At 38.2% G+C, this 17,488-nt stretch overlaps 1 protein-coding gene across 6 annotated transcripts in view; it reads right to left on the minus strand.

Annotated features, from left to right (window-relative positions):
- Positions 1-17,488, minus strand: part of RIC1 (RIC1 homolog, RAB6A GEF complex partner 1) — a 153,682-nt gene that overhangs the window by 106,110 nt on the left and 30,084 nt on the right. For all 6 annotated transcript variants that reach the window (XM_077966120.1, XM_015117722.3, XM_015117724.3 and 3 more), the window contains one exon: positions 10,492-10,599. In XM_077966120.1, coding sequence (XP_077822246.1) covers positions 10,492-10,599 — 108 coding nt within the window. The remainder of the gene's footprint in view (positions 1-10,491; positions 10,600-17,488) is intronic.

Below are 17,488 nucleotides of genomic sequence, written 5' to 3' on the forward strand. Positions count from 1 at the left end.
CAAATGCTGAGGGAATTCATAACCATCAGACCTGCCTTGCAAGAGCTCCTGAAGGAAGCACTAAATATGGAAAGGAAAAACCATTACCAGCCACTATAAAAACACACTGAAGTAAACAGATCAGTGACACTATTAAGCAACCACATAAACAAGTCTGCAAAATAACCAACTAGCATCTTGATGACAGGATCAAATCCACACATAACAATACTAACCTGAAATGTAAATGGGCTAAATGCTCCAATTAAAAGACACAGAATGGCAAGCTAAATAAACAACCAAGACCCAACGGTATGCTGTCTTCAAGAGACCCATATCATGTGCAAAGACACACATCCCAAAATAAAGGGATGGAAGAAAATTTACCAAGCAAATGGAAAACAGAAAGAACCAGGGATTGCAATCCTAGTTTCTCACAAAACAGACTTTAAATGAAAAAAGATCAAAAAGGCAAAGGGCATTACATAATGATAAAAGGTTCAATTTAACAAGAGTTAAATATCCTCAATATATACACATACAATATAGGAGCACCCAGATTCCTAAAACAAGTTCTCAGAGACCTTCAAAAAGACTTAGACTCCCACATAATAATAGTAGCAGACTTTAACACACCACTGACAAGACTTTAACACACCACTGACAATATTAGGCAAATCACCAAGACAGAAAATTAACAAAGATATTCATGATCTGAACTTAGCTCTAGGATCAAGTGGACCTGATAGATATCTATAGAACTCTCCACCCAAAAACAACAGAAAATAATTATTCTCATCATCTTGCGGCACTTACTCTAAAACTGATCACATAATTGGAATTAAAATACTCTTCAGCAAATGCAAAAGAACTGAAATGATAACAGTCTCTCAGACCACAACACTCAAAAAAATTCACTCAAAATAATTAAGAAATTCACTAAAAACCGCACAACTACATGGAAATTGAATAGCCTGCTCCTGAGTGACTTGAGTAAATAATGAAATTAAGGCAGAAATCAAGAAGTTCTTTGAAACTAATGAGAGGGCAAAGAGACAATATACCAGAATCTCTGGGATTCAGCCAAAGCAGTGTTAAGAGGGAAATTTATAGCACTATATGCCCACATCAAAAAGCTACAAAGATCTCAAGTTAACAACCTAAATCACAACGAAGAGAACTACAGAAACAAGAACAAACCCAAAAGCCAGCAGAAGACAAGAAATAACCAAGATCAGAACAGAACTGAAGGAGGTAGAGACATGAAAAACCATTCAAACAATCAATGAATCCAAGAGCTGGTTATTTGAAAAAATTAATAAAATAGATAGACCGCTAGCTAGATTAACAAAGAAGAAAAGAGAAGATTTAAATAAACACAATCAGAAATGATAAAGGGGATATCATCCTGACCCCAAAGAAATACAAACAATCATCAGAGAATACTATAAACACATCTATGCACATTAAATAGAAAATCTGGAAGAAATGGTTACATTCCTGGACACATACACCCTCCCTAAGACTGAACCAGGAAGAAACTGAATCTCTGAATAGACCAATAATGAGTCCTGAAATTGAGAAGTAATAAAAAGCCTAGCAACTGCCCCCTCCCACACCCCAAAAAAAGCAGCCCAGGACAGACAGATTCACAACTGAATTCTACCAGAGGTACAAAGAACAGCTGGTATCATTTCTACTGAAACTATTCCAAAACAATTAAAAAGAAGGGGCCGGGCACGGTGGCTCACGCCTGTAATCCCAGCACTTTGGAAGGCCAAGGCGGGCGGATCACGAGATCAGGAGATTGAGACCACCTTGGCTAACACGGTAAAACCCCATCTCTACTAAAAATACAAAAAATTAGCCAGGTGTGGTGGCAGGCGCCTGTAGTCCCAGCTACTCGGGAGGCTGAGGCAGGAGAACAGCATGAACCCGGGAGGTGAAGCTTGCAGTGAGCTGAGATCATGCCACTGCACCACTGCCCTCCAGTCTGGGCAACTCCATCTCAAAAAAAAAAAAAAGAAAAGAAGAGACTCCTCCTTAACTCACTCTATGAGGCTGGCATCATCCTGATACCAAAACCTGGCAGAGACGAAACAAAAAAAAGAAAACTTCAGGCCAATATCCTTGATGAACATCAATGCAAAAATTCTCAACAAAACACTGGCAAATACCCAGCAGCCCAACAAAAAGTTTATCCATTATGACCAAGTAGGCTTCATCCCCAGAAGGCAAGGTTGGTTCAACATACACAATTCAATAAATGTGATTCACCACATAAACAGAACTAAACACAAAAACCACATGATGATATCTCAACACATGCAGAAAAGGCCTTTGATAAAATTCAACATCCCTTTAGGTTAAAAACTCTCAATAAACCAGATAGTGAAGGAACATACTTCAAAATAATAAGAGCCATATACAACAAACCCACAGCCAATATCATAATGAATGGACAAAAGCTGGAAGCATTCCCCTTGAAAAAAGGCACACGACAAGGATGCCCTCTCTCACCAGTCCTATTCAACATAGTATTGGCAGTTCTGGCCAGGGCAATCAGGCAAGAGAAACAAATAAAGGGTATTCAAATAGGAAGAGACAAAATCAAACTATCTTTGTTTGCAGATGACATGATCCTGTATCTAGAAAACCCCATTGCCTCAGCCCAAAAGCTTTGTAAGCTGATAAGCAACTTCAGCAAAGTCTGAGGATAGAAAATTAATGTGCAAAAACCATTAGCATTCTTATACATCAACAGGCAAGCAGACAGCCAAATCATGAACGAACTCCCATTCACAATTGTCGCAAATGAATAAAAATGCCTAGCAATACAGCTAACGAGGTGAAGAACCTCTTCAAAGGGAACTACAAACCAATGTTCAAACAAATGAGAGATGAACAAATGGAAAAACATTCCATGTTCATGGATAGGAAGACTCAATATTGTGAAAATGGTTATACTGCCCAAAGTAATTTATAGACTCAATGCTATTCCCATTAAACTACCACTGATGTTCTTCACAGAATTAGAAAAAAATTATTTTAAAATTCACACAGAATCAACAACAAGTCCAAATAGCCAAGGCAATCAAAGCAAAAAGAACAAGGCCAGAGGCATCACGCTGCCTGACTTAAAACTGTAATTCAGGTTTACAGTAACCAAAACAGCACGGTACTGGCACAAGAATAGACACATAGACCAATGTAACAGAATAGAGAACCCAGAAACAAGAATGCACACCTACACCATCTGATCTTCACAAACCTGACAAAAACAAGCAATGGGGAAAGGATTCCTCATGTAATATATGGTGCTGGGAGTACTGGCTAGCTATATGCAGAAAACTGAAACTGGACCCCTTCCTTACACCCTATAGAAAAATCAACTCAAGATTGATTAAAGATTTAAATGTAAAACCCAGGAAGAAAATCTAGGCAATACCATTTGGGACATAGGCACAGGCAAAGATTTCACGACAAGGATGACGAAAGCAATTGCAACAAAAGCAAAAATTGACAAATGGGATCTAATCAAACTAAAGAGCTTCTGCACAGCAACAGAAACTATCATTGGAGTGAACAGATAACCTACACAATGGGAGCAAATGTTTGGAATTTATTAATCTGACAAAGGTCTAACATCCAGCATCTACAATGAACTTAATAACTTACAAGAAAAAAAAATCCCATTAAGAAGTGGGCAAAGGACATGAACAGACACTTCCCAAAAGAAGACATAAATGTGGCCTATGAATATATTTTAAAAAGCTCAACATCACTGATTATTAGAGAAATTCCAATCAAAACCACAATGAGATACCATCTCACACAAGCCAGAATGGCTATCACTAAAAAGTCAAAAAAACAACAGATGCTGGTTAGGTTGTGGAGAAAAAGGAATGCTTTCACACTGTTGGTGGGAGTAGAAATTAGTTCAACCATTATGGAAGACAGTAGGCAATTCCTCAAAGACCTAGAGGCAGAAATATCATTTGACCCAACAATGGCATTACTGGGTATAACCCCCAAAATATAAATCATTCTGTTACAAACATTCATGCATGCGTATGCTCACTGCAGCACTATTCACAATAGCAAAGACATGGAATCAACCTGAATGCCCATCGATGATAGACTGAATAAAAGAAATGTGGTACATATATACCATGGAATACTATGCAGCCATAAAAAGGAACAAGATCATGTCCTTTGCAGGGACATGGTTGGAGCTGGAAACCATTATCCTCAGCAAACTAACACAGGAACAGAAAATCAAATACCACATGTTCTTACTTATAAGTGGGAGCTGAATGATGAGAACATATGGACACAGGGGAAACAACAGACACTGAGGCCTGTTGGAGGACGGGGGGAGCGGGGCGCAGGACGATGGAGCACATCAGGAAGAATAGCTAGTGGATGCTGGGCTTAATATCTAGGTGATGGGATAATCTGTGCAAGCAAACCACCAACCACACATTTACATATGTAATAAACCTGCACATCCTGCACATATATCCTGAACTTAAAAGTTGGAAAAAAAAATCAGAGATATGTCTACACACTTGGAATGAATAACTGAAAAGGAAACTTAAAAACAATTACATTTGCAATAGCATCAAAAAGAAATTTAAAACTTAAGAATAAATTTAATGAAGTAGGACAAAGACTTGCATACTGAACACTGGAAAACACTACTTACAGAAATTAAAGGTCTAAATAACTGATAAGACATTACATGTTCATGGATTGGAAGACTTAAATTAATGCTTCCCAAAGAGAACTACAGACTCAACACAGTCTCTACCAAATTCCCAATGGTATTTTTTACAGAAATAGAAAAACCAATTCAAAAAAGTCATACAGCATCTTAGGGACTGGCTCAGAATAGTCAAAACTATAGATGGTACTGAACTTATGATGGTTCAGCTTACGACATTATGATGGATGTTTGGGGCTGTTAAATTTTTGACTTACGGTATTTTTAAGTTACAATGGGTTGATAATGGGTTGACATGACTTACATCCTGAAATACAACAATATATTGGAGGATTCCACTTCTTTATTTCAAAAGTTACTACAAAGCCACAGAAATTTAAAAACTGTGGTACTGGAATAAGGACAGACATATAGGACAATGAAATAGAATGGAGCATCCAGAAATAACCCCAAATACCAATGGCCAATTGATTTTCAACAAGCATACCAAGACCATTCAATGGGAAAAGGATAGTTCTTTAACATATTGTACTGGGACAACTATATATCCACACACAAAAAATGAAGTTGGAATCTTACACTTTACACCATCTACAAAAATTAACTTAGAAGGAAGCAAAGACTTAAACATAAAGTAATAAAACTCTTAAAAGAAAAAAAAGAAGAGGAAAATCATGGCATTTGGCAATGATTTGTTATATATGATACCCAAAGCATAGGCAATAAAAGAAAATAGAGATAAACTAGGCTGGGCGTAGTGGCTCACGCCTATAATCCAAACACTTTGGGAGGCCGAGGTGGGCATATCATTTGAGCTAAGGAGTTCAAGACCAGCCTGGGCAACATGGTGAAACTCTATCTCTACAAAAAATACAAAAATTAGCCAGGTGTGGTGGCGTGCAGCTATAGCCCCTGCTGCTCACTTGAGCCCTGGAGGCAGAGGCTGTAGTGAGCTGAGGTTGCACCACTGGCACTCCAGCCTGGGTGACAGAGTAAGACCGTGTTTCAAAAATAAATAAATAGATAAACTGTACTTCACCAAAATTAACTTTTATACATCAAAGGACTTAGAGAATGAAAAGAAAACCCACAGACTGAGAGAAAATATTGTCAAGTCATACAGCCAATAAGGGATTCATATAAGAATAAACAACTCAGCAACATACAAACAGGCAGCCCAATTAAAAAATGGACAAAGAATTTTCTTCTTTTTTTTGAGACGGAGTCTCGCTCTGTCGCCCAGGCTGGAGTGCAGTGGCACGATCTCAGCTCACCTGCAAGCTCCGCTTCTCAGGTTCACGCCATTCTCCTGCCTCATTCTCCCGGGACTACAGGCGCCTGCCACCACGCCTGGCTAATTTTTTGTATTTTTTAGCAGACACAGGGTTTCAATGTTAGCCAGGATGGTCTTGATGTTCTGACCTCGTGATCCACCCGCCTTGGCCTCCCAGAGGGCTAGGATTACAGGCGTGAGGCCCTGCACCCAGCCAAAAACGGGCAAAGAATTTGAATAGGCATTTCTTCATAGACATACGAATGGCCAACAAACACATGAAAAGATAATCAACATCATTAGTCTTTAGGAAAACATAAATCAAAACTACAAGAAGATACCACTTCACCCCTTTAGGATGGCTATTAAACAAAACGAAAATAAAGCATTTAAGCTGCTAAGGAGAAACTGGAACTCTCCTACACTGACAAAGAAATGTAAAATGATGCAGCCTTTATGGATTTTGATCCACCAATTCCATATCTCGGTATATACCCAAAAGAATCAAAAGCAGGAACTCCAACAGCTACTTGTATGCCAATGTTCAACGACGCACTATTCATAATAGGCAAAAGTTGGAAACAACCAAAATGTCTACCAAAAGATAAAGAAAATGTAGCATATACAGACAATGCAATATTACTCAGTTATAAAAAGGAATGAAGTTCTGATACATAACACAATTATGGATGAACCTTAACAACATTATGCTAAGTGAAACAAGCCAAAGATAAAAGGATAAATACTGTATGATTCCACTTACATGAAATACCTAGATAAGCAAATTCATAGATACAAAAAGTTGATTAGAGGTTACCAGGAGCTGGAGAAATTGAGAATGCAAAGTTATGCTTAATGATAAACAAGTTTCTGTCTGGGGTGACATTCAAAAAAACAGATAGTGGTAATGGCTGCATAACACCATTAATGTTACTAATGATACTAAATTGTACACTTAAAATAGTTAAAATGCTATATATATTTATGCTATGTATAGTTTACCACAATTGTAAAAAGTTAATAATGTAACATAACAAAACTCTATAGAACCAAATCCAGAAAATCCCATCTTGTTTCATGAACACTTGCTCTTCTTACATTTTTTACTAATTGCCATGAACACCTACCTATCTAATCATCTAGGCTTGAAATCAGAGAAATCTCAACTACTCATGCTCATTTATCCAACAATGAGTTGGCAAATTTTGTCATTTTTCTTTGAAATTTCTAAGGAATAATGGAAAAAAACCAGTTTAGCTAAATGAAAGTCTATGTAGACAAAGAACGAAAAAATAACACCAGAGAAGTAATGAAGTAGGGTTTTAGAGATTAAAGTGCCTTAAATGAAAGGCTAAGAAGCCTGGACTTGGTTGTGTAGAATAAGGATCTGCAAACCTTTTCTGTAAAAGGCCAGATAATAAATATTTTAGACTTTACAAGTCAAGAGGGAAAATCAAAAATATTATGTAGGTTTATCTTGGTTACTTACATAACAAGAAAATATTTTAAAATGTGGATTTTATTATTATTCAGGTATACTGAGGTGAACAGATCAGGAGATGACTGCCAATGAAAAGACAGTTTATTACTCACGGTTCCAAAGAGGAGAGGACATGACATGCACCACCGAGGAACATACTGCAAACTACCAGGGTCAGTCAGGAGACAGTGGATGTGAGGGGAAAACATGAGTAAGATCCTTTATTGTGATTTCCATGGGAAGGAATGGTTGAGGCATGGCAAGGAGGCTTTGTATTCGCCAGGCTGAATAAATCAGTTGTCTCTAGTTATATAGTACCTAGCCCTGAGATAATTAGGGCAGAGGATTATCAGCCCAGAGTGGCACAGGTCAATAAAGGAGGTGGTTGGGGCTATATGCTTTGGATTGATTAGTTTGCATACGAAGGTGTACTTGTAGGTGAGTCCTCTAGGAACTGGCCATCCCTGGCAGGAAGTGGGCTGTCCAGGGATAGCAGGCCCTTATGTCAAAGCATAAGAAATACAGAAAAATAAAACATCATGATTAATAGAATGCAAATTCTTATAAGTTTTATAGTTACAAAATTCTAAATATAATAGTAATGAGAACTGAGTACAACTTTTTTTGGTAATACGTATCCACTAATGAGAATCAGATTCTTTTTGTGGAAATAACCTTTTTGGTAAATTGGAGTTTAAAGTACTTTTCCCTATCATCAAAATTGAGTGCAAATTTTTATCTATTAATGTCAGTCCTTAATGAGATTTTACATATTTCATATTTGAAAACATTTTCTAATACAGCAAAAGCTATTTTCCAAAGTTATTCAGTGCCTGTTAAGTGGTAGAGGGTGGTCCTTCAAGTAAAGAAAACAAAAAGTCAGTCTCCGTAAAAAAAAAAAAAAAATTTTCCAATAAACCTTTATCACTACCCAAGCCATAACAGCTGTGTGCTGAGCAGGGCAAGTCAAGTTATTCCCACTCCCATCTCTGAAAAAAAAACTTACAAAAACCATAGGTTTTAAAAGACTCATATTTTCACAAACTTAGTGTAAATCTGTCCAAGTAAGTCTTTTGCTGCTCCATGTGGATTTTTACTACTATCAATTAATACAACTTCTTAAATTCTACTTCGGGTTGTACTGAATTAGTATTTTCTCAACTCCTTTGAGAATTTTTTTCATCTGGAATTGTTCCACAGGTCATTCACAGTAATTCTCAGTCAATTCATACTTCACATGGACCACTGAAATTAACAACTGAGCAGTATTATAACATCTGTCAGTTCATCAAAAACCAAGCAAACTTACTTTTACTGCACTTTCATTTTCATACTTTGTGAAGGAATTCTCCTGTGGTGAGCTATTCTGTGCTAAATTTTTAAGTCTTCTAACTTTACCTTCAGTATATTCCAATAAGTGCTTAGTCTAGTAATGTCAGCTTATATTCTTTTGGCATAGCTATAGTGCCACTGAGTAATAAATGCAATATTTTGCCATCAAATTCAATAATAAAATAAACCACACTCCAGTGTGCTTTAAAAACAAAACGAAGTCTTTTTCTCTTCTCTGGTTCTTTTGACATGATTATGTACTAGAATAAAAATAATATAAAATGTCACAGAATGGCAATATGTGTACACTTGAAAAGTTATGAAGTTATAACTGTGTTACTATACAGTACACTGAACAGAGGAGCAAAGCAATGAGAGCACCACATATGCTTGCTGTAAGAACTTCAACTCAATCTGCTATTGTAGCTTGAAAGAAGTTACAGACAATACATAAATCAGTGAGGATTTTCGTGCCCCAGTAACATTCTACTTATAGACACCGAAATTTAAGTATCACATAATTTTCAACTATAGCAAATATTCTTCTTCAACTTGTTTTGATTATTTAAATATGTAAAAACTATTCTTACATTATGGTCTGTGTACAAACAGGCACCAGAGCATATTTGGTACATGGTCAGTCATCTGCAAACTCCTGCTATAGGAAGTGTAGAACTACTCAGTATTTTTGATCATATGGCACGTTTCAGATTATTAACCTAGTCAGTGTTATATATAGTACGGACTAGAAAGCGACCAACAACCAACGCAAAGAGATAAGTTAGTTATAAAGATACAGTAAATGGAAGCTGAGTAGCTAAGTTTATACCTTATCTCTCTAATATACACTACCCATGTAACCTTGGATAAGACAATTTTTCAGATCCTCAACTTACACATCAATTATGAGGGATAATAATATCTACTTCAAAGCACTTATCGAAAGATTAAATGGAATGATCCATGTAAACTGATTACAATTGTACTCATCAGATAGGAGGTGCTCAATAAGGTTAATTAACCACATATATTACTGCTAATGCAAATTAAGTCACAATGACAGCCTTAGACAGTGATAAAACATGAACTGAAAAGGTAAAATTAAACATATCTAGGCATGTTTAATAGAACAGAAGAAAAAAGGAGAAACAGATCCAAATGGATATGAAAATTTTAGTATTACATATGCATATAAAGCTTATTATTTTGTGGGATATCTTTTGGAATGGAAGGGAGGACTTTAAATATAAATTCAAGAATACCATGTGAATATGTTTTCAAAAACTAGATAAGACTTCAAGGACAAAACAGTAAAGTGAGAACAACAAACAGAAAAGGATATAGGTGCTATGTTTAGGGATGGAAGGAAGTAGCAGAGTCAAAAGAGAAGCTATCGTAGGAGTAACATGCACAGAATAATTAGTAAAGCAGTTAGACTTCAAGGACAAAACAGTAAAGTGAGAACAACAAACAGAAAAGGATATAGGTGCTATGTTTAGGGATGGTAGGAAGTAGCAGAGTCAAAAGAGAAGCTATAGTAGGAGTAATCCACACAGAATAATCAGTAAAGCAATTCCTATCAGAACAAAATAAATGCTTATGAGTGTAAAAGACTGAAAGAAAGTCATCTAAGAGAATCAAATTTAAATGCAATGTAACGGTTTCATAAGAAAACACTATTTAGCGGAAACATCTACTTACTGATACAGCTATCATGGTACTATCTGGCCTCCATTCAGCTTGCTTGTAAGATCCAAACTGAGTAGATGATTTTGCAGGCTCCTTGTAGGTTACAATTAACACACTCGGCTGGAAGAAAACAGTTGTATTTTTTATCAATATCTCATAAAAATACACACAAATAAAATTTAAGATAACATATAGAGTATTCAAAGTATTTTTGGAGTAAAATAAAATACAATATTGATATTAAACTATTGGCTTTCAACATTCCAAGCATATCAACCAAAACAAAGACCTAAACCTAGGCCTGTACATATTAAAGAAACCGAAATAATAATTAATAATCATCCAAAACAGAAAGAACCAGGACTAAATGTGTTCATAGGTGAAGTCTACCAAACATTGAAGGGACAAATTACACCAATTCTTTACAAAACCTTCCACAAGATAAAAGCAGAAGGAGTACTTCCAAATTTTGAGTTCGGCATTCCCTTAATACCAAAATCAGACAAGGGTATTACATGAAAAGAAAACTACAGGCTGGGCGTTGTGGCTCCCGCCTATAATCCCAGCACTTTGGGAGGCTAAGGTGGGCAGATCACGAGACCAGGAGATCGAGACCATCCTGGCTAACACAGAGAAACTCTGTCTCTACTAAAAATACAAAAAAATTAGCCGGGCGTGGTAGCGGGTGCCTGTAGTCCCAGCTACTCAGGAGGCTGAGGCAGGAGAATGGCGTGAACCTGGGAGGCAGAGCTTGCAGTGAGCCGAGATCGCGCCACTGCACTCCAGCCTAGGTGACAAAGTGAGACTCCATCTCAAAAAAAAAAAAAAAAAAAAAAGAAAAAGAAAACTACAGATCAACATCTCTTATGAACATCGATATAAAACCTCTCAACAAAATATTAGCAAATCAAATCCAACAATGTATTAAAAAAATTAAACACCATAACCAAATACGATATACCCCAGGTACGCAAGGCTGGTTCAACATTCAAAACTCAATTAATATAATCCATCACATCAACAGGCTAGAGAAAAATCATGTGATTATTTCAACAAATGCAGAAAAAGCACTTAATAAATCTAACAACCAAGATAAAAATGCTGAGCAAGGCCGGGTGCTGTGGCTCATGCCTGTAATCCCAGCACTTTGGGAGGATGAGGCTGGTGGATCACCTGAGGTCAGGAGTTCGAGACCAGCCTGGCCAACATGGTAAAACCCCATCTCTACTAAAAATACAAAAACTAGCTGGGTGTGGTGGCAGGCACCTATAATCCCAGCTATTTGGGAGGCAGAGGGAGGAGAATCGCTTGAACCTGGGAGGTGGAGGTTGCAGTGAGCTGCGATTGCGCCACTGCACTCCAGCCTGGGCAAAGGGTGAGACTCCGCCTCCATAAAACAAAACAAATGAACAAAAAACACTGAGCAAACTACAGAACAACACTCATTCATGATTAAAAAAAAAAAAACTCTCAGGAATGGAAAGAAATTTTTTCAATGTGATAAAGAACATCTATGAGAAACCTACAGCTTCAAAGCTTTCCTGCTGAGACCAGGAAAAAGGCAAGGATGTCTCCACTCACAGCAGCTTTTCAACAGAATAGTGGAAGTTCCAGCTAATTCGATAAGACCACAAAAAGAAATAAAAGGTAAAGAGAATGGGAAGGAATAAATAAAACTGTCTTTACTCATAGATAACATGATCATCTTTGCAGAAAATTTGAAAGAATTGACCCCAAAATCCTCCCAGAATAAGCAACTATAGCAAGGTTAAGGATCCAAGATTAATACACAAAAGTCAATAAATTTTCTATATACCAGCAATAAAAAAGTAGAATTTGTCATTACAAAACATTTGCAGGCCAGGCGCAGTGGCTCATGCCTGTAATCCCTACACTTTGAAAGGCCAAGGCGGGCAGATCACTTAAAGTCAGGAGTTCAAGACCAGCCTGGCCAACATGGTGAAACCCATTTCTACTAAAAATACAAAAATTAGCCAGGTGTGGTGGCACACACCTGTGGTCCCAGCTACTCAGGAGACTGAGGCAGAAGAACTGCTTGAACCCAGGAGGTACAGGTTGCAGTGAGCTGAGACTGCACTACTACACTCCAGTCTAGGCAACAGAGACTCCATCTCAAAAACAAAAACAAGGCTGGGCACGGTGGCTCATGCCTGTAATACCAACACTTTGGGAGGTCGAGGCAGATGAATCGCCTGAGGCCAGGAGTTTGAGACCAGCCTGCCAACATGGTGAAACCGTTGCTCATGCCTGTAATCCCAACACTTTGGGAGGCTGAGGCAGGAAGATCACGAGGTCAAAAGTTCAAGACCAACCTGGACAACATAGTGAAACCCCATCTCTACTAAAAATACAAAAATTAGCCAGGCATGGTGGTGTGCACCTGTAGTCCCAGCTACTCAGGAGGCTGAGGCAGGAGAATCACTTGAACCCAGGAGATGGAGGTTGCAGTGAGCCGAGACTGCACCACCAGCCTGGGTGACATAGTGAAACTCTGTCTCAAAAAAAAAAAAAAAAAAAGAAAGAAAAAGAAAAGAAAAGAAAAAATAAATGGAGACATATTCCATGTTAATGAATACAAAGACTCAATATTGTTAATATGTCAGTTCTTCTCAACTTGATATACAGATTTAATACAATCTCAATCAAATTCCCAGAAATTTATTTTCTGGATATCAACAAACTCGCTCTGAAGTTGATATAGAGAGGCAAAAGACCAAGACTAGCAACTTACTAGTGGAGAAGACAATGTTGGAAGACCAGCACTACCTGACTTCAAGACTTACTATAAAGCTAAAGTAGTCAAGAAAGTGTGGTATTAACAAAATAATAAATCAATCAATAGAACAGAATAGAGAGCCCAGAAATAGACACACACAAATATATGCCAACTGATCTTTTACAAAGGAGGAAAGGAAGTACAACAGAGAAAAGACAGTCTTTGCAACGAATAGTATTCAAACAACTGGACGTCAACATTCACAAAAATAAATACCTGATGAACATAGATGCAAAAGTCCTCAACAAAATACTAGCAAACCAAATTCAACAATTTACCATGATCAAGTAGGACTGATCCCAGGAACGCAATGATGGTTCAACACAGACAAATCAATAAATGTGATATATCACATTAACAGAATAAAAGGCAAAACCCCATGATCATTTCAGTAGAGGCAGAAAAAACATTTCACAAAACTCAACATCTATTGACAACAACTCTCAACAAATTAAGAACAGAAAGAATGTAACTCAACACAATAAAAGCCATATATGACAAACCCACAGCTAACACTACTGAAAAAGGAAAAGCTGAAATCTTTCTTTCTAATCTAGAATAAGACAAGGATACCATTTTTCACCACTTTTATTCAACACAGTACTGGAAATCCTGGCCAGAGCAATTAGGCAAGAAAAAACAAAAAAAGAATAAAAAGTATCCAAATTAATTGGACAGGAGAAGTCAAATTAGCCCTATTTGCAGGTAATACAATCTTACATATAGAAACCCTAAAGATACCACCAAAAAAGTGGTAGAACAAAATAATTCAGTGAAGTTGTAGAATACAAAATCAACATACAAAAACCAGTAATGTCTCTATACACTAATAGTGCATTAGCTGAAAAAAGAAATCAAAACAATCCCATTTATTAATAGCTATAAAAATACCAAGGAATAAAAAATTTACTTAAAGAAGTAAAAGATCCCTACAATGAAAACTATAAAACAGTAATGAAATGAAGAAAACACAAATACATAGAAAGATAGCCCATGTTTATAGATTGGAAAAATTAATACTGTTAAATTGTCCATATGACCCAAAGTGATCTACAGATCCAATGCAATCCCTACCAAAATACCAATGATATGCCTCACAGCAGTGGAAAACACAAGCCTAAAATTCATACTGAACCACAGAGGACTTCAAATGGCCAAAGCAATCTTGAGCAAAAACAACAGTTAGTGGAATTACACTACCTGACTTCAAAATATACTACAAAGTTATATTAACCAAAATACCATGGTACTGGCAATAAAAGCAAATAAAACAATGGAACAAAATAGGCCAGAAATAAATCCATGCTTTTACAGCCAATTGATTTTCAAAACAAGTGCCAAGAGCACACATTGGAGAAAGCATAATCTAATAAATGGTGCTGAGAAACCTGGATAGCTACTTGCAAAAGAATGAAATTAGACCCTTATCTTACTATACCCAAAACTCATTTCAAAATAGATTAAAGAGGCTGGGTGCAGAGGCTCACGCCTGTAATCCCAGCACTTTGGGAGGCTGAGGTGGGCAGATCACTTGAGATCAGGAGTTCAAGACCAACCTGGCCAACATGGCAAAACCCCATCTCTACTAAAAAAAAAAAAAAAAAAAAAAAGAGCTGGGCATGGTGGCACACACCTGTAATCTCAGCTACTCGGGAGGCTGAGGCAGGAGAATCACTTGAATCCAGGAGGTGGAGGCTGAAGTGAGCTGAGACACCACTGCACTTAAGAATGAAGGACAGGGTGAGACTCTGTCTCAATTAAAAAAAAAAAAAAAAGATTAAAAGACTTAAATGTAAGACCCAAAACTATGAAACTACTGGAAGAAAACATAAAGGAAATGATTCCCTTATATTGGTCTGAGCAAGGAATTTTTTGGATAAGACCTGAAAAGCACAGGCAACAAAAGCAAAAATAGAGGAGGGCTTCAAGATGGCTGACTAGAGACATCAGCCCTTGCCTCCTTCGCAAAGAAAAACCCAAATAGGGAGTAGTCACACTTTCAACAGAACATCTAAGACACAACACTGGAATTTAGCAGAGAAGTGACAGGGAACAGCTAAAGCAAGGAAAGAGAGGGAAGCAAGGTTGTCTGCTTGGCCTTTATCAACTTGGAGCACAGAGCAGATCTCCAGTGTGGGGGAAAGCTGAGAGATACCCAGCAGCCCACATTCCCACCATGGACTCCTGCAACCCCTAGCTTACAGAGAGGGGGTCCAGAGACTAGCACAGAGAACTTCTTAAAGACCACGTGATGACACTGCTCCAGAGAGCTCACACTGAGTCCTCTACCACCTGCATGAGACCTAAACAGCTATAGCATTGTGCCATTTTCAGTCCAGCTCTTATCAGGCTGCATCCTGGCCTTGAGCACAAGAGTCCCTGCATTTCCACATTAGTAAAGCCCTACTAACATTCCCTGCATCTACCTGGGGGGCTACAGTGATGCAATGCTACTTGGACCCAGCAGAGTGGCAGAGTCCCTGGTATTAAAGCATATATAGAATCCTACACTGTGGAAAACAGGCAAGTACAATGCACTGGGGAGGGCATACTGGGGAGGCTATCACAAGGGCAAAATGAGCCAAAGCCCACACTTCTGAGAGCCTAAACCCTGTCAGCTGGGGTTGCTGCCACTGACAGCAACCCCACCTCCACAAACAGCAAGACTGAAGCACACTTGAACATGTCCTGAGACAGAATCTCCCAGCATGCCAGTGTCAATGTTTCTGACACTGCTTGGAGCAAAGCACACCATACCTGCCCCACCCCAGCCTCTGGTGTGAGGCTACCGACACAACCCTATCCCCTCCAGCAGCAGGGCCATAGTGGACATGCACATGTACTGAGGATAGCCTCTCTCTACCTATTGCTGCTACCTGGGCACTCTACCAGGGGGTCTGAAGACAGGCCCACCTGGCCTGGCACCACACACCCCCAAGTGCCCAAGCATAGAGACTGGAGCATAGAGATTGCCCCACCCTGTCTGCCACTCACACATATGCACTGCTATAGGGAAGCCTGAGAGTCAGCCCACCCAGCATGATGCTACCACCACAACTACTGCCATAGCCCATACCACACACACTGCCCAGGGACCAAAGGACCTACCCACTCACCTGGTCATCCACTGCAACCACCAGCACCTGAGCAAGCCACATGGAGGCCTAAGAATTAACCCAATTAAACCTGTTAACACCATGCCTGTGTACCCTGGGACCGAAGGACAGGCACACAGCCTGCTGCCACCACCACTGGTGCCCAAGGACTGGCCTACCTGGCATCCCACTGCCCAGGAATACTTCACCTCAGCCTCTGCTAACAACTGCACCCTAAATCATTGAGGAAATCACAGACACTACTAGTGCTATAGATGGCTAAAACAGTCATATGAAAAATACACTACTGCACACACCCAGAATCAAAGACAAAGTGCCCTACCCAACCAACACCACGAGATCTTCAGGAAAAAGTCTACCCCCTCTGAAAGCCAATCTAAAACACTGGAAGAAGTAACTGTTACACCAGAGGTACAGACATCAACTTGTAAGTATACAAGTAACGCGAAAAAGCAAGAAATTATGACATCTCCATAGGAACACAATAATTCTCCAGCAACAGATTCTAATAAAAAAGAAATTTATGAAATGCCAGAAACAGGATTCAAAATAATACTAAAGACACTCAGTGAGATAGAGAACACAAAAATACAAAGAAATCAGAAAAACAGTTCAAGATACGAATGAAAAATTCACCAATGAGATAGATATCATAAAAAAGAAACCAAACAGAAATCCTCGAACAGAAGAATTCACTAAATGGAATAAGAAATACATTCCAGTGTTTCAACAATGGATGATATCAAGCAGAAGAATGAATTTCAGATTTTTGAAATAACTCAGAAAACAAAACAAGAATAAATAAGAATGAACAAAGCCTACATGACATATGGGACACCATAAAGTGATCTATTTGAATTTTTGTTGTTACAGACGGCAAAAAGAAGATCAAAGGAGCAGAAAAAGAACTATTTAACAAAATAATAGCTGAAAATTTCCCACGTGTAGCAAGAGATTTAACCATACAGAAACAGGAAGCTCACATATCCTCAAAGAGATACAACTCAAAAGGTCTTCATGGCACATTATAATCAAACTGTTGAAATAAGGACAGAATTCTAAAAACAGCAAAAGAAAAGAATGTAGTCACTTAAAG

The sequence above is a fragment of the Macaca mulatta genome, chromosome 15, assembly GCF_049350105.2.
Source record: "Macaca mulatta isolate MMU2019108-1 chromosome 15, T2T-MMU8v2.0, whole genome shotgun sequence".
NCBI classification, from domain to species: domain Eukaryota; kingdom Metazoa; phylum Chordata; class Mammalia; order Primates; family Cercopithecidae; genus Macaca; species Macaca mulatta.